Raw genomic sequence first — 26,829 nt, 5'->3', positions numbered from 1 at the left:
ATATCGAGTCAGGCAAGGTCAATATGAATACCTCACCAAATACACATGACTTGATGATGAATAATCTATAAATCTAAGTGTGATTTTACAACTACTCTCTCCAGAACAATCTCTTTTAGTTTATAGTGTCTGGTTGAGATTTGGGGTGTTCATGAGATCATACTATGCCCTCTGACTCTTGTTCCTTTTCCAGGGACTTTAGTTTCACTCTTTCTCACAGTTTCACGGTTTTGAGTACTTGAATCTTGAGACACTGACTCACTATCAGATGAATCACCTTCTGAGTCTACTTCGTCTCCATCTGTAGATGTCCCAGTGATTCTAGACATCACTCTTCGTGCATTACGTGTAGCAACCCTCTGAGGTCTTAATGTCTTTCCTTTGGAAGACTTCCTCTTTGAAGTTTTTCTGTCACCTGAAAAAAGATAATATTTAGTTTAGAACATTGTCCAAACAATAACGAAAACAGATAGAAGGAGAATCCCACTTACTTCAGGGCCTCATTTTTATCTTAATGGTGTGCGAAGGCCATCTTTGTGACTGATTGCAACCTCACTATCTTCTTCACTGCTCTCTTTGCCTCTAGAAGAGCTAGAACAAAATGCCCCTTATTCATCTTCTGCAAAACATTCCTCGGCAACATTGTACTTCGAATCAGTGTCATCACTGATAACTTCGTTTTCAGGTTCCCAGTACTCTGATAAGGTTCTGGGTATGGAAATATGCCTGGAAATGCCCATTAAAATCATTAGCTAAATCATATTACGAAAACATGCTAAACAATTCACAATAGCAAGAATTAGTCATATTGGCATCACAAATAAGATCTTGCATGTTCATACGATGCGGAGTAGACTGTGTCTCCTGCAGCTAAGTTATATGAATAGCACATCAATTGCAAAATGATGCGCAAACATTACATAGTAACAAGAACAATGCTTCAAAGATCTCCTGATCATCTATGTATTTCGACCTCATAATTATAAGGCCAAACGTAAAATTCCAACCTCCAAAATATAGCCACATTTTGACACGTGTTTGCCATTTTTACCTAGATCAAGTCAGATCAGAAACTCGAGGTGGAAAAAGAAAAAGAATAAAAACTTGTGGCTGCTGGGATTCGAGCCCAGGTCTCTACGGCCATAACGTCGAATTCTTATCAATTTTGATCAGAAAATTCTAGGTGGAAAAAGAATACAACATTATTTCATTGTTAACTGCTGGGATTCGAGAATAGGTCTCTAGGCCACAACGTAGAATTCTTACCACTAAACTACAGTCTACAACCACAATGTTGTACTTAAATTGTTAGTTTTTAATTAAAAAAATCAATTGTATTTTTTGTATTCATATTTTATTTTAAAATACGTAAGAACTCCAAATTCGATATTTTAACTCAGTTTAAATCCACTCTTTAAACCCTTCTACTGCTCTAAAATATTTTCTAAATTTTAGTTCCGTATAGTTTGACACAACAAGATTGGGCAATACAAAATATATAGACTATTTACTAAATGCATGAAATTATGGCTCGGGGTTCTCGATCTTATGGAGAAATGCATTAAATTCTAGTTCCGTGGGAAACGTAGTGAAAAAATACATGTATTCGTCCTTGAGCTTCTCAAGAACACCCTGCTGGTGATGAAGACTATTGGGGTGCTCGTGCCGAGTGATGATCAAGGTGGAGAGAGTTTCTGGCAATTGACATGGCTGCACGTGAAGAACATTGCCCCATCTTTGCAATTCGAAGTGTTCACATAACAAGGACTAGAGAATGTACAAGTAAAACAGCAAAAGACAACTACTTTTCCATCGACCGATGGGACGTTGCTCATTCCATCAAGTGAATCGACAATTTGAAGACGCAGTCAGAAAACCCAAACCATAAATGGCATTCATACATGTTCACCATTGCAAAATCTCAGAAAGTCCAGAACTGAGGCTATGGAAAAGGGAAGCTTGATGGTTTGATTGTGGCAACTTCATATTTTCCGTTGTAGTTGAACTTAGAACCGAAGGTCCAACTAGTTCAGTAAATTGTCCAATTTTTTATTCCTTGATTCAAAGAGTTTCCAGGTAAAGTTGACATTTGTTCTACAAAAAAAAAGGGGTTAGAGTTTGATAAATTTTGTTTTGGCACATAAATTCTCTTTACCAAAAATCATTTTCTTTGTATACTATACTTATCATACTAATAAATTTTGTACCAACATTTATTAATTACTATTTATTTATATTATTTAGTTTTTATAACTGTAGAGTCTTGTATTTGAGTTACTAATGAGATACAAGTAGTACTCATGGAAATTTTGATGTTGGCATAATTGATATCAAAGTTTGAGTTACTGAACCTGCCATCATGTCTAGGGTAGAAATGGATATATTGACGTTTGGGTTTGGGAGCTGATGAGGTGGGAGAGGCGAGGAGGAGATGAATAAAGTGGTGGGTATTTGAAAGAAACTGAAAAATATAAATTTTTTGGGGATAAATTAGATATAAAATTATTGTTTAAGGACTTATTGATGTTTTAGTAGTACTTTTAGGGATAAAACTAAAAGCTATTTTTTTTTTTACGTTATCACATCATCAATTTAAAGGATGAAGGTAGAGACATAGAGTGATTATTTTGTTACAAATCGATGATGTAACTAATTTGTAACTTTTGAAAGTTCAATGAAGAAAACAAAAATTTACTCAAATTTTAGTGACCATTAATGTAGTTTACCCTTGTTTTGTTCTTCTTCTAATCTTCATAGACTTTTGATATACCAGGAAAGAAGTTTAAAGGTCTTCTTTATAAATAAAATAGATAAAAAAAATAAAAAATTAATTTTTAAAAAAATTAAATCCATGTGACAAATACATGAAAATAAATCAATACACTAATTTATCAATGATTTCCGTGATTTAAATAATAAAATTTAATGATTGGGGATTGTTTTATTATAAAAATAGGTAAAATATATAAAAGTCCCCAAAGTTTTAGGGCACTTGCATTTTAGTCACGCAACTTTTGAAACTTGCAATACAATCATCAAATTTTTTTGTTTGTTTTCAGTAAGATCTCTGTCGTTACCTCCGGTTAGTTTTAGCTGACGTGCACTTAACTCCTGTTAACCCCCTTCTTTCTTCTTCTTATTCTCTTTCTTCTTAACCAACGACGAATAGAGGAGGGACAACGACGAGGAGGCACAACCGACTGGATTTTGGTTAGAATGATGTGAGGACTCCAACTGTGGTGGTGTTGTGGCGAACAAACGTCCCAATAGGCCAAAAATCGATGCAAATAGATAAAGGGGCATTAGGATTTTCCGACGAGATTTGGGACTCTTGCTGATATTGACGGCGACAATCTTTGAAGATTGACGACAGAGATCAGGGATGGGTGTTCAACAGTTTTCTCGTAATTTGGGATGAACGGTGGATGGTGAGTATTAATTGAGCGTCAGAGTGGGTCGAGAGGTGATGCCGATGATGGCGGTGTGAGCCACAGATGACCGAAGGTGGGATGAATAGGAGTTATTTTTATGTGTGTGAGAGAAGAATAAGAAGAAGAATAAGTAGAAGAAATAAGAAGAAGGGGGTTAACGTGGGATTAATGAGAGTTAAGTGTCACGTCGGCTAAAGCTAACGAGAAGTAATGACAGAGATTTTATTGAAAATGAATTAAAAGTTCGATGATTATATTGTAAGTTTTAAAAGTTGAGTGATCAAAATGCAATTGCCCTAAAAGTTTAGGGAATATTTATATACTTTAGCCTAATAATAATAATAATAATTTTAAAAAATTTCAAATCTTAATAATAAAAAATTACCCAAACTTTAGTGATGCTGTAGTTTGCCCGTAAGAGAAAATCATAATAAATAGTGTGGTATTTTCCATAGTAATAAATTAATAATAAATCTTCAGAAACAATACAAAATCCCATTTTGTTTTTGAACTAGTTAAAAATTAAATAAAATGAAATCCACAAGGTTAAAAATCTTGGCAAAAATGCCAGAATAATGCATGTGGGGAATATTTTTTCCCCAACTAATGCCCTTTGCCTATTATTTCCCCAAATGGGGTGAAATATACAGTGCTTAATGTGGTTCTTTGGAAAGCTCGGCGTCTTTAGGGTTAATTTTCCATGATTGCTTTCTCGGCGTCTTTAGGGTTATGAAACTATGGGAATGCTCGGCGTCTTCAAGCAATTTGCCTGTGGGATATCTCGGCGTCTTCTGCATGCTACAAGGAATGCCAAGGTGGATCTCTCGGCGTCTTCACCTGTCGTCTGATGGGAATGCTCGTGCATGCATTCTGGGGCTGAACGTCTTCATCTCTGCATGCATGCAGAGTTGATTTAACAGTTGAATATAATAATAGGAGTGCTCGGCGTCTTTAGTTAATAGGGTTACAGGGGCGTTTGATTTCCCGGCGTCTTAAGCTATACATGGAGAATATTTGGTTGCAGGTGGTCGTGATATCTCGGCGTCTTCTTCTTCCGAGATTCGTTCTGCATGCGCCTGTCTTCTTTGTGTCCGAAGCGTGAGATTCGTCTGAAACGTGGATTCGTCTGAAGCAAGTTGGTTTACTCGAAGTCTTCAATTACTTGTTATAAAGAGGGGTGGGTATTGTATTTCATTGCATGCAGTTTGTTGTAACTTACAGAAGCAAGTGAGGGATTTTTTTTTTGCATAGATTCAATTGAAGCTGCTGCTTGAAGTGATATTGGAGATTTTTGTTGGTTCGGTAATTTTTCGAGCTTTGGTTTAACGTCGTTCAAAAACACGTAAGTTCTTTCTCGTTTCCCATGCGAACTCTGTTTTTTTCGTGTTGAAAGAATGCTCATATGTTAGGAGAATGATACATTTAAATTTTGTTCATGAGACCATAGTAATGTAATTTAGAGTACTAATGATAATTTAAAATTAGAAAATGTAAGTTTGATGATTAGGTATACAGAAAATTTAAGTTTGAGTATTATTGTTAATTTAAATTTTCGTGTAATTTTTAGTTGTATTTTTATATAATAATTATTAGAATTTTTATTTTGATTTAGTGGGAAAAAAATTCCCATTATGTAATCCTGATATTTTTACCGTAATAATAATGTATTTAAGTATTATTTTTATAAAACAATTGTTAACATAATTTATATTTATTATTTATAGTTTTGTAAATAATTAATTTTCATTACATTAATGTAATTTATTCTGAATATCTATATTTTTACGTGTAGAGAAATGAGCAACAAATTTTTCACGATTGTCCATTACAATGGACATATGATGGAAATGAGGTCGGAGTTATTTTTCAGTCTGAAACACCTATAAATATGATGTTTAAAAGGGACATCACATTTGCAGAGATCAAGGAGAGGATAGAAAGAAAAAATACGTGCTAAAGTTGATGGTTTGAGGTACAGATTTATGGTATGTCCCAATCCGGTCAGGTATGCTGCAGTACCACTTGAAGAAGACGATGATATTATAACTATGGTTGAATTACATGACTCAACAAATATTCCAATTATTGAGTTATTTGTTGAGTTGTGTAATATATCTAATGTGCCTGGGTCATCAATAAATGCGGTTGAAACTTCATCTCAAATGGGTTTCGAGAGTCATTTCGATAACCCAACATATAGGTCGATGAACAGCTTTGTGGCGATGTTGGAAAGCGCAAATGAAGTTGGTGGAACATCTGGAGCCGCAGAGTATGATGCTGAAAACCGCTGGGAAGAAATACTTGAAGATTCCAGTGAAGATGAAGAAACTGAGGAACCTCTTTTGGCTGAGGATGATGCCATGTTCCATGGTGATGAAGCTGATATCAATATTGATGAATATTCGACATCGTATGAACCTACCCCTCACATGCAGGAGATTGATTATGAAGCAATGAGGGCACCTGAATTCCCGGAGATGCCACATTAACTTCAGGCTATATGATTGAATGTCCGATAACTCTGGTGATTAGCAGTTGGGAAGCAATACAGAGGAAAAAAAGAAGCTACACTAGCGATTAAAGAGTATTGCATAAGAGGCCAAGTAGATTGCAAGACTGCAGAGTCCAACCAGAAAACTTTGTACGCAAAGTGTGTTAAATATGGGCCCGAGTGTAAATGGTTGATCAGAGTGTCCAAAATGCAGAGGCAAGATGCTTGGGTCATCACAAGGTACAATGGTCCACACACATGTTTGAAAAACTCTATCGAACAAGACCACCGACTACTGGACTCCGATGTAATTTGTCAATATGTGAAGGTTTTGGTTGAACAAAATCCAAGGATCCCTTGCTCGGTGTTAGCTGCATCTATTCGAGACCAGTTCGGATACAATGTAAAATACAAACCCGTGTGGCATGCGAAGGAGAAGGCAAGGAGGTTGATATATGGCGATTGGGATACATCATACAATGAGTTACCTGATTTGTTACGAGCTATGAAACAATTCATACCTGGAACCATCGTGAAGTCTCAGACCATGCCTGCATACGACCGAGAAGATCAACTTGTTCAAGGGAAGAGATATTCCATAGACTCTTTTGGGCATTCAAGTCTTGCATAGAAGGTTTTCCATTTTGCAAACGTATGGTCCAAATAGATGGTACGTGGTTATACGGTCAATACAGACATATATTATTGATAGCAGTTGCGCAGGATGGTCAACGAAATATATTCCCAATTGCATTCGCCATCGTTGAAGGAGAGACAACAGAGGCTTGGGACTTCTTTCTCAATAATCTACGTAAGTATGTCGTCCGAGAAGAAGGAGTTTCCTTGATATCCGATCGAGGAACTGGCCTTTTGGCAGCAATTGAACGACCAGGAAGTCGTTGGACACCTCCGCACGTATATCCCGCATTGTATCCGTCATATTGGTAAGAATTGTATTGAGAAGTTTCATAACGGCCGTATTCGTAGGGAGATAGTCAGCATGGGTAGTTTATTTTCAGCATTTGTACTCATTTATGTTGTTTATAAATTGACTTTAACACAATATCTATTTTGAAACAGGATATGAACTACGCCAACCAAATTTTGACAAGAGATTGGAGGATTTGAAGGCCATAGATGAGCGTGTTTGGAAATGGGCGTCGAAAATCGAGCGGGAGAAGTGGTCGCAAGCATACGATTGTGGTCGGAGATACGGACACTGACTACAAACCTTGCTGAGGCCATTAATTCAGTACTAAAAGGTACACGACATCTCCCAATAGCGAGTGTGGTGAAAGAGACATACTTTAGGTTGGCTAAAGTTTGGTCTGATAAAGGGAAAGAGATCGAGTGTCTGATAAATCGAGGTAAATCTGGGCTCCGACGGTGGTAGAAGCAATGGAAGCAAATGAGCGTATGGCAACCTCAATGTTTGTTCATGACTTCGATCGAATTGGACATACTTTTGTTGTCATCGCATGCATACGTCGCAACGAAGGAGCAGATCGAGAATCATTTACTGTTAATTTACGACAAAGATGGTGTGATTGTGGCCGCTTTCAGGCGTGGAGATATCCGTGTGCTCATGCAGTCGCTGCATGTATGCATACTGGAATCAATTCATACACTTATGTTGATGAGTGCTTTCACCTACAGAGGATATTAAATATATACAACCATGAGTTCAGACCGATCCCAAATGAATCTTATTGGGACAATCGCGATCATGATGAATGGTTGCCAAATCCACTACTTCGTAGAAGTCCAACGGGTCGACCGGAATCTACTCATATTCATACCAGTATGGATATACATATTAGAGAGAAAGGCCAACCGAAGAGGTGGATTATGTAGAGGTGAAGGGCATTCAAAAAGAAATTGTCCAAACCTTCCACAGTATAGACCTCAGCAGTGATCTTATTATTTTATAAATTTTTATATTATATGCGATTCAATTACTCGAGTACATATTTAATAATAATTATTTAAATTTAATTATTTAACTTTAATGATTTAATAATAATTATTTAACTTTAATGATTTAATAATAATTACTTTAATGATTTAACTTTAATGATTTAATAATAATTACTTTAATGATTTAACTTTAATGATTTAATAATAATTACTTTAATGATTTAATGATTTAATGATTTAATGATTTAATAATAATTACTTTAATGATTTAACTTTAATGATTTAATAATAATTACTTTAATGATTTAATGATTTAATGATTTAATAATAATTATTTTAATGATTTAATGATTTAATGATTTAATGATTTAATAATAATTACTTTAATGATTTAATTTTAATGATTTAATGATTTAATGATTTAATAATAATTACTTTAATGATTTAATGATTTAATGATTTAATGATTTAATGATTTAATGATTTAATAATAATTACTTTAATGATTTAACTTTAATGATTTAATAATAATTACTTTAATGATTTAATGATTTAATGATTTAATAATAATTACTTTAATGATTTAATGATTTAATAATTATTATTTTAATGATTTAATGATTTAATGATTTAATGATTTAATAATTATTATTTTAATGATTTAATGATTTAATGATTTAATGATTTAATAATAATTACTTTAATGATTTAATGATTTAATGATTTAATAATAATTACTTTAATGATTTAATGATTTAATGATTTAATGATTTAATGATTTAATAATAATTACTTTAATGATTTAACTTTAATGATTTAATAATAATTACTTTAATGATTTAATGATTTAATGATTTAATAATAATTATTTTAATGATTTAATGATTTAATGATTTAATGATTTAATAATAATTACTTTAATGATTTAATTTTAATAATTTAATAATAATTACTTAATTTTAATGATTTAATTTAATGATTTAATAATAATTACTTTAATGATTTAATTTTAATAATTTAATAATAATTACTTAATTTTAATGATTTTATTTTAATGATTTAATAATAATTACTTGACTTTAATGATTTATATTTACTGATAATAATAGTAAATATATTCGATTCAATTACTTTAATTTGATACAAATAATTAAAATAAGGATTACAACTCTTGTCGGTGTCGGGGTGTTGTTGAGTAATAATGTCGAGGCCCACGTCGGTTTCGTTGTTGTCGTTGCACTTGTTCAGGAGTTTGTTCAGCATAACCAACCTGCTCATTCATCGAGGGCATAGGTTCTGGTGTTGTTAATACATGCCCACCACCACTATGCTCTCCCATCTGAGGACAAACACTCGTACTTGTGATCATAGATGTCATCTGATCAAAATCATTTGTTGCCCCAAACATAGGAGGGAACATGAGTGATTGATGAGGAACATGCTGAGGAGTGTAGGGCGTAACACCAGAATCACCAACCATTTGACTAAATGATCTTGTGTGATCAAAAGATTCTGGTGGGATATTATCCATTGTCTCTTGTTCTGCTCCACGGTGAGAAGAACTCCCACTCCCAGTCCTTCTTGGTTTCTCGGGTTTACCGAATTTTTTGGTATACTCTATAAATTGTCGCCTTTCTCTGATCGTTGTCAAGAACGGCTTTCCATGTTCCCAAAAATAATTCAGGTAATCCGAACTCTTGAAGTCAAAGTCATCTGGTTGTATGGGAGTGAGCGTTGGCAAGTATGAACCCCTGTTGTTCCAATGATTGATATGGTTAGCATGCCTCACCGACCAATCCTCACCGACCCTACCCCGCCCATCTAATCGATGGAGAGCATCATGATTCTCTGGAATGACTGGAATATGTTGGTGGAAGCCGAACTGCCTCAACACTCTATCGGCAAATTGGAACTCCACAAACATGAAATGGATCAATGGTGTAACAGCACACCAATATTCACAACCCTCCCAGACATGTTGCGGTACGCACGACATAATTTCTTGATCATGGTACGGCCTCCAAATAAACTATAAAATAAAATTATATAGTTATTATTTAATTAAATAATTATAAAAATCAACAAATTAATAAATAACAATATTATAATATAAACATAATATTGTATAAATTCACTTATTAATTTTATATATACCTCAACTTTGCATTTGATGTCAATCTTAAACCTAAACTCTTTCACGTTGTTGTGCGCCAACCCCGTTCTTTCTATTTTATGCCTCCATCTGTATACCAATCAAAATAAAATTTTGTAATTATTTTTCATTTACAAAATATTTTTTATTTAATTAAAGATAAAATATTTTAAATCAATAAAATTACCTTCCGGCAAGAGGAAAGTCAACTGCAGTTCGGCTAATCGGTGTTAACCATGGAATTCTGTACCACGCCCACGATTGTAATAACATCGTGCATCCGCCGATTTCAGTCGTGTACGCATCATTAACAATTAATGATGCCTTGCACATCTCGCGATACAAGAATGCCAATATTGCTGATCCCCAACTATATTGACGGGTCATAAAGAAGTTCTCCAAAAACGGAAGATATTGTATATGGACAAGATTACTAGATTTATCTGGCATCAAGATTCCGCCGATCAAACGTAATATATATGCTCGAGTTGCATATATAATGTCTCGCTCACTACATTGTGGATCGAGCTTAAACTCATTTGCCAACCAGGATAATCTCAGCCGTGACCCTTTTGCTACATCTTTGTCTGGTACCTTCCCAAGGTAACGCTCACATATTGCAAACATGTCAAGATCTGTATTTCCAACCACTGCCATTCCATTTGTAGGAACCCCTAGTTGTAAAGCCACATCCTCCAAAGTGATCGTACATTCACCACATGGAAGATGAAAAGTATGAGTTTCTGGTCTCCACCTTTCAATTAATGCACTTATCAAACCGGGGATCAACCGAAATTCTCTTACAAAAGCAACATCATAAAAACCCACTGTTTTCAAATTATCAACAATACGTTGATCTGGCATCTCACAGTTGATAAGTCGAGGACGAAGGACTCGTTGTTCGTCATCCTGCAATTTAGTAGTCATTGTAATTAGAATTAAACACCGTTCTCAAATAAAAAAAATAAGCGATCATATTACCAGTTCTCCCAAATTACTCGAAATGTGTCGACCATCTAGCCTCAAAAGAACATTTTCTTCGGCCATGTTTCAACAAATCTAGACAAAAAAAATTAAATATTACACTCAATTATTACATTGTTTTATTCAAATAATCAATTGCATGTTATCTACTTTAATAAAAAATAAACATCAAATATAAAATTATCCCTAATTACTATTTGCTTCTCAACATTTTCAAACTTTGCAATTTAATCACTAAATTATAAATTCTTTCAAATTTAACCAATTAAGCATTTAATACTAAATTCAAGCATAGTATACCAACTTTTTATAATTTACTCTAATTTCTTAAATTCCTCAAATTTTGCAAAACGATCCTAATTACTATTTGGTTCTCAACATTTTCAAAGTTAGCAATTTAATCCATAAATTTTAAATTCTTTCTAATTTAACCAATTAAGCATACTAATACTAAATTCCAGCATAGTATAGCAACTTTTAATAATTTACTCTTATTCCTTAAATTCCTTAAATTTTACAAAATGTCCCTAAAACTTTACAATGTTCCAAAATGGTCCCAACCTTATTTCAAATTATGTAACAACATATAAATTATTATTTCAGAGTGTAACAACATATAATCACAAAATTAATAAACTTATGAAACTAAAATTATGAGATCAATATGAAACCATAAACCTTTAAAATAAGAATCAAATGAGATATAGGGCTTGAGTTTAAATTACCTCAGGCTATGCTTTGTGATCAATCTCCCTCTCAAGCTCTCACTGCTGATCAATCTCCCTCTCAAGCTCTCACTGCTTCTGTAATTGTGAATTGCCTCAGCCTCAGCCCGAGCATCTCTTATAAACACATTCGTAACTCATCCATATTTATTTGTTAAGAAGACGCCGAGCTATCCAGCTTTCCATGCAAAGACGCCGAGAAATCCTTACCTAAATGTAAAGAAGAGGCCGAGAAATCCATCAGTTGCATGCCCCCCACATGCAGACGTGCAGGACCCCCACATGCGGACGTGCAGCCTTGCAGGACCCAGGACCCGTGATTTCTCCTTGCAGAACCCGTGCTCTCTCCTTGCAGAACCCGTGATTCTCACGTCCGGTCCCATGCACAGCACTGAAGACGCCGAGAGTTCCTATGAAGAATCCAACTGAAGACGCCGAGAGATCATGCACAGCTCCCACGCTTCCACATCTGCTGAAGACGCCGGGATATCCAAGTTGAAGACGACGACAGCCTAAAGACGCCGAGCTTTCCAAAGAACCACATTAAGCACTGTATATTTCACCCCATTTGGGGAAATAATAGGCAAAGGGCATTAGTTGGGGAAAAAATATTCCCCACATGCATTATTCTGGCATTTTTGCCTAAAAATCTTTGAAGAGGACTGCAAGAACGCGTTAAATATGCATGGCTGGCGGTGACACCGATCGCACTCCTTGTTTCAAAAGTTAACCATCCAAAAGACCAAATAGCCCTCCACCTCAGTTGCTATTTTTTTATTATATTTTCTTTTTACCAAACCTAACCTAACCTAACCTAACCAAAGCAAATCCAATCCCCCATCCTTGTTATAAAAACCCCCTTCCACTACCTTTCTCAACCTTCTTTCTTTCGCTTTTGGTCGCGCGCGTGTTGTCTACTCTCGGTCTCTCCTCGCGTTCCCTTTGCCCAACCAGCTAAGTATTCTTCATTTTTATTGTTCCATTCCAGGCTTCGTTTTCCCTTCTCCTTTTCGTTTAGATCTGGTTTAGATCTAGGATTTCTTTTTGTTCTTTGTTATTTCTCTGCTGTTTATTTTCATGTTCAATCTGCGGTTTGTAAAACCATTTCAATGATTTTAGATTTTCTATGAACTTAATCCTCATGCGGCGAATCCGTATTCTTCACTCGTTCTCGGTTGTCTTCCTTTACTGGTTCTACGTTTTCTCATGAATTTGTTCATCAATCTTGACTATTGAAATTTCAAATCCCTAATTATCATTCAATTTCTCATATTCCAATCTAAATAATCTTCTCGATCAACAAAGAAAACACTTCACCTATGGCTACTGTGCAAAGGCAGGCGAGTTCTTCTGATTCCGATCCTCGATATGCAAACGTTGACGAGAGGAAAAGGAAGAGAATGTTGTCCAACCGTGAATCCGCGAGGCGATCGCGTGTTAGAAAGCAGAAGCAGCTCGAAGATTTAGTGAACGAAACGAGCGCATTGCAGAAAGATAACGGTCTTCTCTCTGAGAAGATCAACATTGCAACCCAACGCTACATCGAAATGGAAAATGCAAACAACGTGTTGAGAGCTCAGGCGGTGGAATTGACTGAGAGGCTGCGGTCCCTGAACTCGGTGCTGCACATTGTGGAAGAAGTCAGCGGGTTTGCCGTCGATATACCGGAGATTCCGGATCCTCTGATGAAACCATGTCATCTCCCTTGTCCAATACAACCAATCATGGCATCGGTCGACATGTTTGAGTGTTGATGGAATAAGCATAGACCCTTCCTTTCCTGTTTGGCAATTGTGAGTCCTTTTGTTGGAGTCGGTCTGTGCTTGGGAGTCGTTTGTAAATTAGATTTATGCAACTGTCTCCTAATATAATTATGCTATTAGAACTATGTGATGTGAAGTCCGCTGAATTTTGAGTTTGGTTTCTTTGGTGTGATTCTGTTTTCTGGGATTTCTACTGTGAAATGTTGGTTTTGGATTTCGATGGCTCTTTTGTTGTCAGTTTCTTTGTTATTGTGTGTTGATTTGGAATCATAAACAGAGCATTTAACTAAATGCTGCTATGGTTCTTCGGATTCTGATATCAGGATATTCAAATTCAAAATGATACGAATAAATTCTGAATAATTGGATGAAGAAATGAATAAAATTTAAAAATGTCTGAACACGTAATGATTTGGATTCCGAAAATAATACAAATTTACTAGTTGGAATCATTGACTCGTTCAAAATAGATGATTTAAATGGAGTTTTGTTTGGAGGTGGAATTGGCATATTTATCACTCTGGATTTATACCATTGTTTGTTATAGTTATAATGTATGCGAAATTGTCAAATTCAACATGAACACGTCTTGTAAACAATATCTGTAGGCAAACCTTAACTAAATAAAATAAACGGATTATTTGTAAACCGTTTCCAATTTGGATGGCTGCCGCCAGTCTTTGTAGACAACGCACCGCGTCATATGATTTATCCAATACATTAATATTCTTCATGGTAGATAGATTTGGCCAACGCCAGCAAGTGATATTCTTGGATTCTTTCTAGCTTTCTCTTGGAAAATTTATTTTACGTAATCAATTTAATCATAAAATTTAAAACTCTCTACTTAAATATTAACTTTTCAATAAAATATATATAACATTAAAATAAACATGTCGTGTAAAATAATATATATGAAAGCATATTTATTTATAAAAAAAAGTATATCTATACGTTGATAAACGATATTGTTTTAATTTTAATAATCGTCCATTTGATGTCAAACAATCTCTCTTCTTTATAAAAATTATTATGATTTATAAGAGAGTAGTTGTGTAGACTCCCATGATTTTTTTTTACATCAAGTTTTAATTTAGGGTATTCAAAGTCTCCAGACTCCAATTATCAATAAAGCATAGTTTCATTGCTAAAGCATATCGAGACTAGAGGTCCTTAATGAGTTGAGCAGTTCAAATTCAACTCGATCAAGCTTTGATAAAAACTCGATTCGGAATGACTCAAGTCAAACTCAATCTCAACTCAAGACCTTAACGAGTGGATTCGAGTAAAGTCTAACTCGACTCGATAAGTTTGCAGAAGGTCGTTAATTTTTTTTATGTAATTTTTTCAATTGTTATCTTAAAAAATTATATCATTAAAAATTACTAATTTAGTAATAGATAATAGAAAAAATGATAAATTACTAATCTATTAATTTTCTAATAAACAATAAAAAAATACTAAATTATTAATTAATATTTTACTATACTCAAAAATCAAACTATATTTATTATTTTAATATATTTATAAATTATTATTTAGAGTTTAAATTTTAAAATTATATCTTACACTCTTTTGATAATATTTTTATTAAATTTATTAATTTATATTTATATTAAATTCTACATAATATTAATAAATTTTACTTATAATTAAAAAAATAAAATAAAAATTTCGATAAACTTAATGAGCATCGAGTTTAACGAACAATAAGTCGAATAAATTTTTTTAATGAACACAAATCAAGTAAAAATTTAACGAACTTAACAAATAACGAATTAAATCTACCAACAAATTTTTTTAACGAACACAAATATAGATCCCCATACAACTCGCGTCCACTCATTCGATAAGCACCCGTATTCTGGACGGCATCAGAAAAGTTCACGTGATATAAATAAACGTTTTAAATTACCAAATGATCTTCAGTTTCACATAAACAAAGTAAGAGTACAACACCCATTCTGTATCATCTAAAACAGAAGGATCATAAACTAATAACCCCATAACTTTCAATTATCGTAAGTTTTGCACTCATCAGTCTCAGGGTTGTCTTTGCAGTAATTCTCCAGAGGATCGTTGTCTTTCATCCTGTCCCTAGCGTGGCTGGCTGCTGCACTCAGCTCTTCCACCTCGTCCCAAGCGGCCACGCACTCTCCACTCGCCGGATCGTTGGAGCACGCCTCTTGTGCTTCCTTGATGCTCTGTTCCACCTTCTCCGATAAGCTATCAGGTGCAGCTTTCACGGGCACCATCGCCCGCATCCTCCTAGAACCCAAATGGGTTACCATTTTCCATGGCCGGTTCTGGTTAAGGTATGGAGCCTTGACGGTGTTAACCTTGTTAGAATCCGGTAGGTTGGCTGTCATCCTTGGGGTTGCGAGGTTAAGACTAGACAGGGTTGCCATTGTCATTGTTCTTGTTTTCCCTCTTAGAGAAAGAAAATGGTTTGCTATGTTTTCCGGAAATTGGGGTCTTTAATTGGGAACGCAATGCTCCACAAATTTCTTATCACCTTGCAACCAATAATATATCTCCACGTTCCATACAAGTTGAGATATTTATTGGAATATTATTTTTTTAACATTGATTTCAAGTTAATTATATTAAAATATTTAAAAAAATATATAATAAATAAATTAATTTTTTAATAATATGAGATGACGATATTAATAAATAAATCAAATTTAAATGTATGCTTCAAATGAATTAGTTTTTTTGTTCGTGTTCAATTTGTTTTATTGAAGATTTTAGAAGTGTTATTCGTTTATCTTAATTATACATATATTGAATATATAATTGAACTTGAAAAAATAATTAAAAATTTATTCATATTCGATATATAAACAAAATAATTAAAAAAGCATATACAATGTTATTTATACATAAAACAACAACTATTACTAATAATATTTTTATTAATAAAATTTTATTCATATTCGATATATAAACAAAATAAATAAAAGAGCCAAATGAAGAGGATCACAAAGATCAAAATAGAGCCAAAGTTGTCACAACAAATTCACAAAACATCAATACTTATTCTTCTGCAACAACACTGATTTCGCCTTTCTCAAGCATGTCATAGAATGCTCTCACTTTCCTCTGCTCATTCCAGTGATGCGTCTTCCAAAGCCCACCAGCACAAAGGCCGAGCGTTATTCCGATAACTATCTCCTTAACGACACTTGGTCCTTTCAAGGTAGCATGAGCAATCCTAGATCCGGCCATTTCACTTCTATAGTTGAATCTAATAAACCTGGAACCAAGAATAAAAAATTTTCATCTTCCAACCGTAGAAATGGAGGAATCCAAGAATACCACAACTTAAAGTAATTTTAACATGCAAATCAATTGACAAAACAGAAATGCAACCAGCAGAGATCACAAAGGTTCATAAACCTAATAGTGAAACATATGGCAATTCCTGAAAATATAGGTAACCATAAGTCGCAAGTAAACCCATATCAAATAAACATATAGAGTAAGCTTAACCAATTATAATTTATAACATTAAATTCATGCTACTTCTGAAAAACATATGGCTTTACAAGCCATGGTTTCAAACTATATTGCTCCAAATGGAGGGAAGCTGAAATTGCATATGCAGATTTGTTCCCTAATATTGTTTCTTTTCACCCAAGATGGTTATGTATGTATATATACTACTTATCTATCTATTTGTTTTGGGACCAATATAGTTTTCGTGTACAAAATTCCTGGAGTAGAATTTTTATTTTTCCTTCAAAGGTGATCAAGAGGATTACTAAGGTATGCAATTCAGTTCTTTGGAAGGAGAAAGAAATTTCAGCTAGAGGAGCTAGAGTTAGCTGGTAGAAAATTTGTCAACCAAAAAGAGGAGGACTCGGGGTTAAAGATACACCGTATGGAATAAAGCCTGCATGACGAAATGCTTGCGGCTGATATTTACTCAATCATGTTCACTTTGGGTGGCTTGGATTGAGAAGTATTTTCTGAAAGGATGCACTATTTGGCAATGTTACTTAAACTACTTAAACTCAGAGATGCAATGTTACAAGTTGGTGATTTGCAGGGTGGTTATAAAGCAAGAAAGGTTTGGGAGATACATATACATAAGCAAGAAAAAGTGCCTTGGTTCAAGGCCAACGTAGTTTTAGTTAGCATATGTGGTTAAACAACTTTCATGTTGGCTCCATAAGAGATTACAGGCTTAAACCTAACATAGCCCTGCTAAATTCTTCATCACTTAAGCTATGTTCCAGGACCGTATCAACTCTGAGCATTGTTCAATGCTTTACACCTTAAATTCATCAATGGAGTAGTGGAGTTAGGCCCTAATGTCTTTCCTATATTCCAAAACAACATATCAAAAGCTTCAATTAATTCATTCTTTTTTGGTTACTTCAATTCAATGGCAGTTTCGATGAAACTACATATACTATCTCTTGGGTCTAAACACTCAAACTAAATACATGGATAGCTCGTCTCCACTCTCTTAGTTTGCCAAACAGTTAAACTAATGAAAATATACAAATATTAACATTTCGAATAGCAGTTAGGTGTAAAAGAAATATAGGAAATTTAGCCGGAACTTTCAAAGCATAATTGAAACGATCGTAAAACCTATTTTGCAGTTAATATTAGACCCCTGAAACGGATCTCAAATATTCCAGAGCAATAACTAAAACAAATAAATCAACGTTTCCAAGCATAGGCATAAGATGGAGACAATTGAGAGCGATAGATTAGGGTTTACCTGAAAGGCTGTGATGAAGATTCAGAAATCAAGGGAACCTGTGATTGATTTCCACGACCTTTGGATCTTTGTACAATATAGTTTAGAAATTTTCTATTTTGCCCTTGTGAAATAATGGGCTCAACTCAGGATGGGCCAACATCTCCATTTCTCCTCTTTGAATACCACAATTTTAAGAAATTATTTCATCCACATATTTGGTTGATTTCTATTTTAAATTTAGGGTAAATTATCTGAAATATCACTTAATTTTAAGTTTTGTATTGTTTCTATAGCTGAACTTTAATTTATTTTAATTTTAATATTAAACTTTAGTTTCAGATTCAATTAAGATGTTGAATCATTAGATACAACATGATGATTTATTCTTTTCTTGTTATTTTTTAGTATAATCATCGGTTTTCGGTTTATCAATCGATTAATTCAAATCGAGTACTACATAGATAAAGATGACCCTTCCAACTCAATTTGTTTTGTTCACAAATGTCGGGATTTAAATTTCTGACTTTGCTTAAGGATCTAATATCTTATCTCACTAAACCAACTTATTGTTATAAATTTTAAAATATTTCAATTTTAGATAGAAAACTTTCAACTCTTCATACCTCCATTATCGATCAATTATTGCCTATTATCAATCGTCATTTGCAATAAGATTAGTACTAAAATGTTCATTTCACTTTATTTTATTGAATAAATTTTCGACAAAATTCACTCAAAATCGACAAAACTCTATCTAAAGGTTCAATTTCTAATGCTCTAATCTCCTCTGACGATGTTTCAATGAAATTGGATTTCTAAAATTTTCGCGAATGAATGCTTTTAACCGTTCGGACAAACACCTTAAATAGTTAAATCTAAGAAAACCCCAAAAGTGGATAAAGTGGCAGAAGAGATGAGTCAAGGTGAAACACAGAATTATCCATTAAACAGCATACGTTGATAGCAAAGTTAGCTAAAAGTAACAAATAGCAACACCAGGAGGCTATTATTCATCACTATCAGCTGTGGCGGGTAGTGGCTGAAGAGCTTTCAGAGGATTCATGATGACACCATCGATTAGTCCGTATTCTTTGGCTTCTTTTGCGCTCATGAAAAAATCACGGTCGGTATCCTGGTTAATCTTCTCCAAACTTTGGCCAGTATGGTAAGCAAGATACCCGTTTAAGTTCGCCTTATGGTGCAGCATTTCATTTGCCTGTGATTATCATTAATGTTCAACCATCAAGTTACGGCTTAACTGAACTAAAATGAAACTACATGCTAAGCACAGTTCAACAAATCCAAATTGTTGATGTTTGGCAAGAGTCCTCACGAGGGCACCCCACTGGTACACTGTCTAATCCTTTTCTTATCTTTAATAACAAAAATACATGTTCACTAACACTTGGCTGTCTCTTATAGTATCAAAAACATCAAGATTCTAGAATAAATTGATTTTATTTGATTCCCACAGAGGGTTACGGCCTAGGGAAGGCAGAAGCACAAAAAATTTAAAGAACATATGAAGTTTGCAGAGAAAAACCCATACCTGAATGTCGATATCAGTTTGACCTCCTTGAGCTCCACCAAGAGGTTGATGTATCATTATTCTTGAATTAGGTAAACTGTATCGTTTTCCTTGAGTTTCGAAGAAAACAACGGGATAAGTGCATCTAGTAGACCGTAGGAAATTACATCAAACAACAGAGCTATGAATGGTACGAAACACAAGCACTCGATATACCTTTGGTTCCTCCACTAAGCAGAAAGGCTCCCATGCTGTTCATGGAAAAATAAAACATCTCCATTACTAAAAGAAAACAATTGGATCCCCATGAAAATAGAAAATCTTATTCTCAGGAGCATCCATAAACATCTTCATTTTCAGAAATGCATTTCACGAAAAAAGGTTTACAAATTTCCAAAAGTCAATCTCATGGTCTTGCATTAGAAACTTTAGTTTGTCATATTGTTAACATAGGTGAAGCTATAACCCAATTCTAAGCTTCCAAGCATCTGGGTAAATATTAAATAAAGAGCATAAGATTCTTTTGACAGTCAAATGGATTGTGTGATTATTTTGTCATCAAGATTCTAGGAACAAGTTGGGACGCCAAACAGAATGTACAAATACAAAGGTCAAGCATCAAGTAGGGGAACATGAGAAATAAAATAAAACAAATCCTATCACTAGACCTCCTCGATCTCAAATAAATTGAAGTATTATGGCCCATTGAGTCAAAAGAAAAATACATATATTACTCATATTAAGAATATACTCATCAAGGATGCAACATCTGTCAGAATGAATAAAAACCCATAAGTTTCAAAGTTAAGATAAATTATCCCTGATTAATAGACCAAGCAAGCTGGCATAGCTGCAAAACTATTGTTATCTGATGTTCCATATTCGATATTTGAAAATATAATTGGACTGTCAGCAGAAATAATTTACATCAATCAATTTATACCTAGCTGCAAGTCCAACACACACAGTTGAGACATCAGGCCGGATATGCCTCATGGTGTCAAATATAGCCATACCTAAAGGAGGAGGGATTCAAAACCACACAAGTTAGGCAAATCAATGAAAATTGTACGTAGATTGGCATTTGAAACCACCCAATGGAAGTATAAATACATAATTCTCATTAGATAGATACATTACCGGCTGTAACTGACCCTCCAGGGGAATTGACATACATGACAATGTCCTGTTGACAAGAGCAAACAACACACAAATCGTAAATAACATGCATACTGGATCCAAAGATGTGTATGATTGAGAGGAAGTAAGCAAACATGGAACAGAAGAGACCTTATTAGGATCAACAGCATCAAGATAGAGAAGCTGGGCTACAATAATGTTTGCCATATCATCATCAACGGCTCCACCACAGCGAATAATTCTCTAACAACGGAAACAAACACCCAACATAAGAAGCTGAAAAGAGAAAGACCTAGTTTTGCTAAAGCTAAAACTCACAACCAAACCAAATCCTTACGTATTGAAAAAGTTGGCTGACAACACTTTGAAATCTCTCTTGCACCATCGGAGGCGGCCCCTGCCCTTGTGCACATGCAGGAAAGTAAGGTGACGATGGAACTTGCAAATCATCCCTGCATAGTTACAGAATAAAATCATTCATCTTTATTTATAACAAAAAAAAAAAAATTTAAAAAAAGGGGGTTATAGTTCCATACAAGCTCTTACCTTATTGACCAAATTCCCTGTCGAGAACTTGTCTCTGGAGACCAAAAATCTCCTGTGTAAACAGCCTTTGGCTGAGAACTAATCACATTCTTTTGATTACTAAGTAGCTTCTTCAATTTCCTGAAAATGAAATTAAAAAAAAATACTTATAAAACTTTAGCCAATTAAGTAAAATCGAAAACATAAAAAAATGGATCTTGGACCCTCTCTGAAGAAATTAACATTGCAACAAAACATGGGTTCTATTCCAAGATGAAACCAAAAAGAAAGTACCTGGGACGAAGGGGATGCAAAGGAAGAGAAAACTTATGAGAATCAAGATTGGTTGGAGAGAAGAGCGGAGAACTTAATCGAAGAGACGAAGCCGATGTCGATATGCACGTGCTTGCCATTCTTACCTATGAACCAAAATTAAACCAAACCTGAAAAAGTTATTGAATTTAGAGGCGTGTTTCTGGGATTTTATTGAATGGAGTGAGGAAATGCAGGTCAGGGCTACAGGCGGCGGTGGCGATAAGGGTAGTGAAGCTGCCTCTAGAGAAGGAGTGCAGTGCTGTAACTACAAACAAAATTTTTGCTTTCAATATCTTTTCCCCGACCAACAAATTATCTTAATTGTTTTGACCCGAATTTGGATTACGGACGGGTACCCATAAACAAAACAAATAGTCTTTTGGGTTAAAAACTTAAAATACTATCTTATATCTAAATGAATTTCATTTATAGGTTAAACTACCAATAGTCATCCGACTTTTAGGGTGCTATTAATTTGGTCACCTAAAAGATCCTTCAATTCACTCATCCAATTTTTGGATTGTTATGAATTTAGTCACCACGGTTATGAATTCTCTTTATTTCAATACCAGAGCGTTAAACCCTATCAGATGACATCTCATTATCGCATCTCATTTATTTATTTTATAAAGAAGTACATCCAATAAGACAATACAATCTAATTAGTTAAAAAAAATAAAAAAATAATAATTTTGGAACCAAAATTTCCAATCCTAGTGCTTCAGAAAAACTCTACAATGCACAATCACAACACTCAATTCAGATATTTGTTACTACAATTGATGTTATAACATTAATACATATTAATTACTTTTAAAATATATTATTTATAATATTAGTATTCTTAATTATGTAATAAATATCTTAGTTGAGAGCAATTCGAAATCTCAGTCTTAAAAACAAATTTTAATTTCGTTTTATGATCAATCAGATAGTGATACCACACCACATCGTTAGAGTTAACAATTAGATGACTGAAATGAATTTCTTCTTCTTCTTCTTCTTCTTCTTCTTCTTCTTCTTCTTAATAATGGCGCCTAAATTCATAGCATTTTAAAAATTGGAAGGCCGACGAAGTAGTTTCTCCTGATTTTTAATACAATAATTCAATAAATAATATTTCATTCCATACAATTAAAATAAAACATCATTCGAATTGCTGAATATGAATAAAATATACCTAACTATTTTTATATAATAGCAAAAGAAGATAATTAAATTCAAAATGAAAATAATATTATTTTTTGAACTTTTGGTTACATGAGAAAATTTCAAATTCGTTCATACCACAAATAGATCGTCACAAAACAAAGCAACAAAGCTGATCCAAGTGATGGTCATTTGTCCATAAAGGTGTCAGAGCGTTGAACAATGAGCATGGGGTCAATTCCCAGCTCTACCTTAGGAAGCAAAACTCAGTAAACTATTTTTTTTTTGTACCTAGAATAATTACATTAATAACTCCAAAAAAGGGGAGCATTTAGCCCCATTTTTTAATCAGTCCCTGAGATGAAATGAATATAAATGTGCAGAATTTACCACATGCACAAGAGGGCAGAGCTTGATCTTCAGCAGGACTAGCAGGTAGTTTCAGCCAGCAGCTGCAGTTGAATTGCCTTGTAGCACTGCAGGCTACAAAGAGGTAGCTTTGACTTCGAATCTCGATACCTGTATGGGTTAGCGCACAATGGCCCCGCACAGTTTTCACGAGGAGAAGTGTAACAAGATATTCAGACCGAAAACATAAGGAACCAAACATTTGTTAAACTGAATCAACTTGAACAATGCAAGGGGTAAATACCTCCAGGGTTTGGAATCAAATATAGTAGGGAAACCCAAATCCCGGGGAAATTTCACAGTTGTTCCTGCAGGACCCATGACCAATCTGATGGTATTTGATGCAAGCATCTCTTCATTAACAGCCTTTTCCTATACATATATGAAAAGATTAGACAAAATGACATTAATTTATAAGACTTGCAAAAAAACAATTACGTTTCAGTAAACTTTTGTTTCCAAGCACCTGTGCCATTTCTTCTTGACGCTTTTTCATCTTTTCTTCCCGCTTCTTCCTACTGGAGTCTTGGCCAAGCATTTTTCTAATAGCCTCGGCCTAAAAAATTAATTCAAACAAGCTCAACTTTTTGCATAGAATTTTTAAAATTAATATTCAAACATATGATGATCGGGAGAGGGGAACAAACCTCAGATTCCCTGTTGGCCTTTTCAACTTGCATCCTTCTTCTCTGAGCAGCCTCCACCTTCTTTAGCTGCTGCTCCACTTCTGAGAGTTTCTCCTTTTCCTCTACAATCCATAACAATTACTGTAAAAAGGGAGGGCAATGACCAATAAATTGCATAAAGTATTATGGCTGAAACAATTGCTTACTTCTCGATGGGGCAGGCAGTAAACCATTTGGAAACTCAATTAAGCTTGAACCAGGTGCAGAAGAGGCATCTTTGCTTGATTGAAGAGCACGTTGACGTGTTGTGAGAGTTATTTCCCTCTTACTCTCCATTGATGTGTCAACAGGTTCTTTCCTCTGCTTCTTTTTCTTCTTACCCTCAAGCTCACTATCAGATACTAATTCATCTTCATCCTCATAGTCGGTATCCTCAGATACCTTATCTGATCTATGCTTCCTTTTCCCATTTTTGGCAGACCTCGATGTGCCAAAATTTTCTATGTTGGAAACTGTAGAGATCTTTTTCTGTTTCTTACTAGATTCATCCTCATCTTCCTTAAATTCTGTACTAATCTTTGAAGTTTTAAGTTTTTCCATGTAGCGGATCTCATCATCATTGTCATCTTCACTGAATTCCCAATCAAGTAGACGTTTCTTAGGGACCCGTTTGCTTTTATGAACCGTGTCACCATGGTCTCCTAGTTTACCAGAGATATTCTTTCCAGAAGTCTTTGCCACCAAAGAATCCTCCTTCCCAAAACCAAATCCACCTTTGGAGAAATCTTTCCAGGGTACACCTTGCAAGCCACTCCTATCTGTAGGTGAGTTCCCATCATTGGTACTTCCCTGCAATAAAAAGGCATAATAATAAGATCATGTGGAATTCGAAATGTTACTAAAAGATGTAAATAATAATTGTAAAGTACATTGATACATAATTTTCCTTACAAGTGCCAAGACTTTGCAATATTATTACCCAATCATTTAATCCCGCATGATCAGTCACCTAAAGGAATACAGTTCCATTAAATAATCCCATACATAATCTAGAGCATGATAATTTATATGGGTGCAGTCTCCTAAGGTATTGTAATTTTTAGCTCCTAAACTAGATCCTTCTTCAACACATTCCAAATGCCTCCTGCTATAAAATACATTGTACTCACTTAACTGAGAGGAAAGGCATCCACATTAAACAACAAAGGAGAACCCTTTTTCAATACAAAATTGCCATTATCAAACAAAAAACTAGCTACCTGGAGATTGTTCTTTCTCGCAGAAGACGCAGTCACTGGCAACCCATTATCTGCCAAGTTGGCATGAATTGTGCGCATGACTCCTCCAACCTTGAGTTTAACTTTTTTAACCTTGCTTTCATTACTATCAGTAACAGCTTGCACTGAACTCTGAATCTCAGCGTCCCTTGACTCTAATTTCGACCACTCCTTCCCCTTGCTTGTGCTTTTCCAATTACCAGGAGCAAGTACACCCTTGCCAGTACGCTTACTATTTAACCCGCTTCGCCCAGGCTCATTTTCATAAAATGCGTTGAACCCTCCATCTTTCTTTCTTTTATGAGTTTTCTCAAATTTCAACTTCAAAACCAGTATCAGGAGAAATCCTAGAAACATATTGATTAAGATTGGCTTCTTTCCGCTTTGAATTAGCATCACCACCAGCACTCTCATTGCTAGAGACCTTGCTCACACGGTGTCGATAACAAAGGCAAGTGATCTTGACTTTCAGAAAAAGACTGTGAATCAGGACGACGTCGGCGACAAGGCTGACTCCTCTTCATCTTCAAGGCATTGTTCACACCATTAAGGCAAGTACCAGAAAACTCTGCCATGGCGATAAATTGTTATTAGCTAACTTCCTGAGAAGGATGTTCCAGCAAGATCACTAATCCTAAAAGAAAGAAAAATCAAATTATGAGATTTAAATTGCATACATCCCAAATCATAACAAAGCAACTTCAATTTATCACAGCCAGATCAGATCAAACAAGAAAATGGAGAACAAAAAGGTTAAAGAATCTCACATATGATATAGCATCCTTAAAAACATGTAAAATACATAATAGAATGACAATTAATACTAGATCCCTGAAAACCGCTAGAAGCATGATCAAGCTAAAGGAATTTTACCAATGTAAACAATCAGAGACTTGAAATTTCATAAGCAATTGATCAAAATATCAAAATCAAGTAAATCGGGAAAGAAAGCAAAGAAATTCAAATGCAGTATAAGAGAGAATTACCCCAACTCCACAGGGTAAAAACCAAATAATTCTATGAAATAAATTGTTACAAACGATCAGAGAATAGAATTATCCCACAATTCTGAAAGGTCAAATCACCATCAAACGAAAAGCAAACCCGAGATTAAAAAACCCAAATTCCGACGAATCAATCCATCGAACGAGAAACCGATACTTGAAAATTTACCAGAATTCGACCCAGATCAAATCAGCAAACGGGACTACGTACCTTCTCGAGATAGCGGTAAAGAAGAAACCCAGGAACCCACGAAAGAGAAGGGAAGATAAAAAGGGAGAGGAAGGGGGAAAGAGAGAAAAGAAGGGAGAGGAAGGTAAATAGATTAGGTGAGGATGTGAAAGAAGAGTATAATGATTTTCGTAGAGGAGGGGAAAAGAAAGGAAGAGAAGGGTTAAAAGGAGAAAGAGGTTTTAGGGTTAGAGAAGGATGGACGGATGTGGTGGTAACAAATACAATCATCTCCTCGTTCACCATTTTTTTGCTATTGCCACACCCTCCCGTTGTGCTTTCCTTTTGGATGTGGGCTGGGAAGTTGGGGATTTTGGATTTTTAGATAATTTGACTCGGTGGGTTGACTCGCTGAAACGACTCACCCCCTCTTCTGTTTCTCGCGCCTTTTTCTTTCTCATTTCCCGTTCGTCCTTCATTTCTTTCCTTGTCTTTTCTTCACACG

The 26,829-nt window shown here is 34.8% G+C and overlaps 4 protein-coding genes and 1 pseudogene across 4 annotated transcripts; 1 reads left to right on the top strand and 4 right to left on the bottom strand.

Moving 5' to 3' along the window:
* The first annotated feature begins 12,563 nt into the window (after positions 1–12,563).
* Positions 12,564–13,680, top strand: LOC120189108 (bZIP transcription factor 53-like). The gene has a single exon (XM_039192443.1). The coding sequence runs from the start codon at positions 13,020–13,022 to the stop codon at positions 13,452–13,454; it is 435 nt and encodes a 144-aa protein (XP_039048374.1). The 5' UTR covers positions 12,564–13,019; the 3' UTR covers positions 13,455–13,680.
* Positions 13,681–15,473: 1,793 nt separating this feature from the next.
* Positions 15,474–15,923, bottom strand: LOC120189109 (calvin cycle protein CP12-1, chloroplastic-like). Its single transcript, XM_039192444.1, has one exon. The coding sequence runs from the start codon at positions 15,875–15,877 to the stop codon at positions 15,476–15,478; it is 402 nt and encodes a 133-aa protein (XP_039048375.1). The 5' UTR covers positions 15,878–15,923; the 3' UTR covers positions 15,474–15,475.
* Positions 15,924–16,425: 502 nt separating this feature from the next.
* On the bottom strand, positions 16,426–16,879 carry LOC120188839 (cytochrome c oxidase subunit 5C-like). The gene has a single exon (XM_039192226.1). The coding sequence runs from the start codon at positions 16,692–16,694 to the stop codon at positions 16,503–16,505; it is 192 nt and encodes a 63-aa protein (XP_039048157.1). The 5' UTR covers positions 16,695–16,879; the 3' UTR covers positions 16,426–16,502.
* A 2,222-nt stretch (positions 16,880–19,101) lies between these two features.
* On the bottom strand, positions 19,102–21,966 carry LOC120189070 (ATP-dependent Clp protease proteolytic subunit 5, chloroplastic-like). Its single transcript, XM_039192406.1, has 9 exons — positions 21,671–21,966; positions 21,398–21,517; positions 21,189–21,303; positions 21,002–21,094; positions 20,852–20,897; positions 20,655–20,727; positions 19,928–19,962; positions 19,733–19,821; positions 19,102–19,399 (listed from the first exon to the last, which is right to left on the bottom strand). The coding sequence occupies exons 1-9, from the start codon at positions 21,787–21,789 to the stop codon at positions 19,190–19,192; spliced, it is 900 nt and encodes a 299-aa protein (XP_039048337.1). The 5' UTR covers positions 21,790–21,966; the 3' UTR covers positions 19,102–19,189.
* Positions 19,974–26,779, bottom strand: LOC120189071 (annotated as a pseudogene).
* Positions 26,780–26,829: the final 50 nt, after the last annotated feature.

The sequence above is a fragment of the Hibiscus syriacus genome, unplaced genomic scaffold, assembly GCF_006381635.1.
Source record: "Hibiscus syriacus cultivar Baekdansim isolate YM2019G1 unplaced genomic scaffold, ASM638163v2 tig00116951_pilon, whole genome shotgun sequence".
NCBI lineage: Eukaryota > Viridiplantae > Streptophyta > Magnoliopsida > Malvales > Malvaceae > Hibiscus > Hibiscus syriacus.
The sequence above is the reverse complement of the archived record's forward strand: the minus strand, read 5'-3'. Positions and strand labels throughout refer to the sequence as shown.

Excerpts from the sequence above, each read along its gene's own strand:
- LOC120189108 (XM_039192443.1), top strand. The coding sequence starts at position 13,020 with ATGGCTACTGTGCAAAGGCAGGCGAGTTCTTCTGATTCCGATCCTCGA.
- LOC120189109 (XM_039192444.1), bottom strand. The coding sequence starts at position 15,877 with ATGACAATGGCAACCCTGTCTAGTCTTAACCTCGCAACCCCAAGGATG.
- LOC120188839 (XM_039192226.1), bottom strand. The coding sequence starts at position 16,694 with ATGGCCGGATCTAGGATTGCTCATGCTACCTTGAAAGGACCAAGTGTC.
- LOC120189070 (XM_039192406.1), bottom strand. The coding sequence starts at position 21,789 with ATGGCAAGCACGTGCATATCGACATCGGCTTCGTCTCTTCGATTAAGT. Across the intron at positions 21,304-21,397 it reads CAGGGAATTTGGTCAATAAG|GGATGATTTGCAAGTTCCAT; the intron begins GTAAGAGCTTGT and ends GTAACTATGCAG. Across the intron at positions 19,822-19,927 it reads GCTTAGTGGAGGAACCAAAG|GAAAACGATACAGTTTACCT; the intron begins GTATATCGAGTG and ends TCGAAACTCAAG.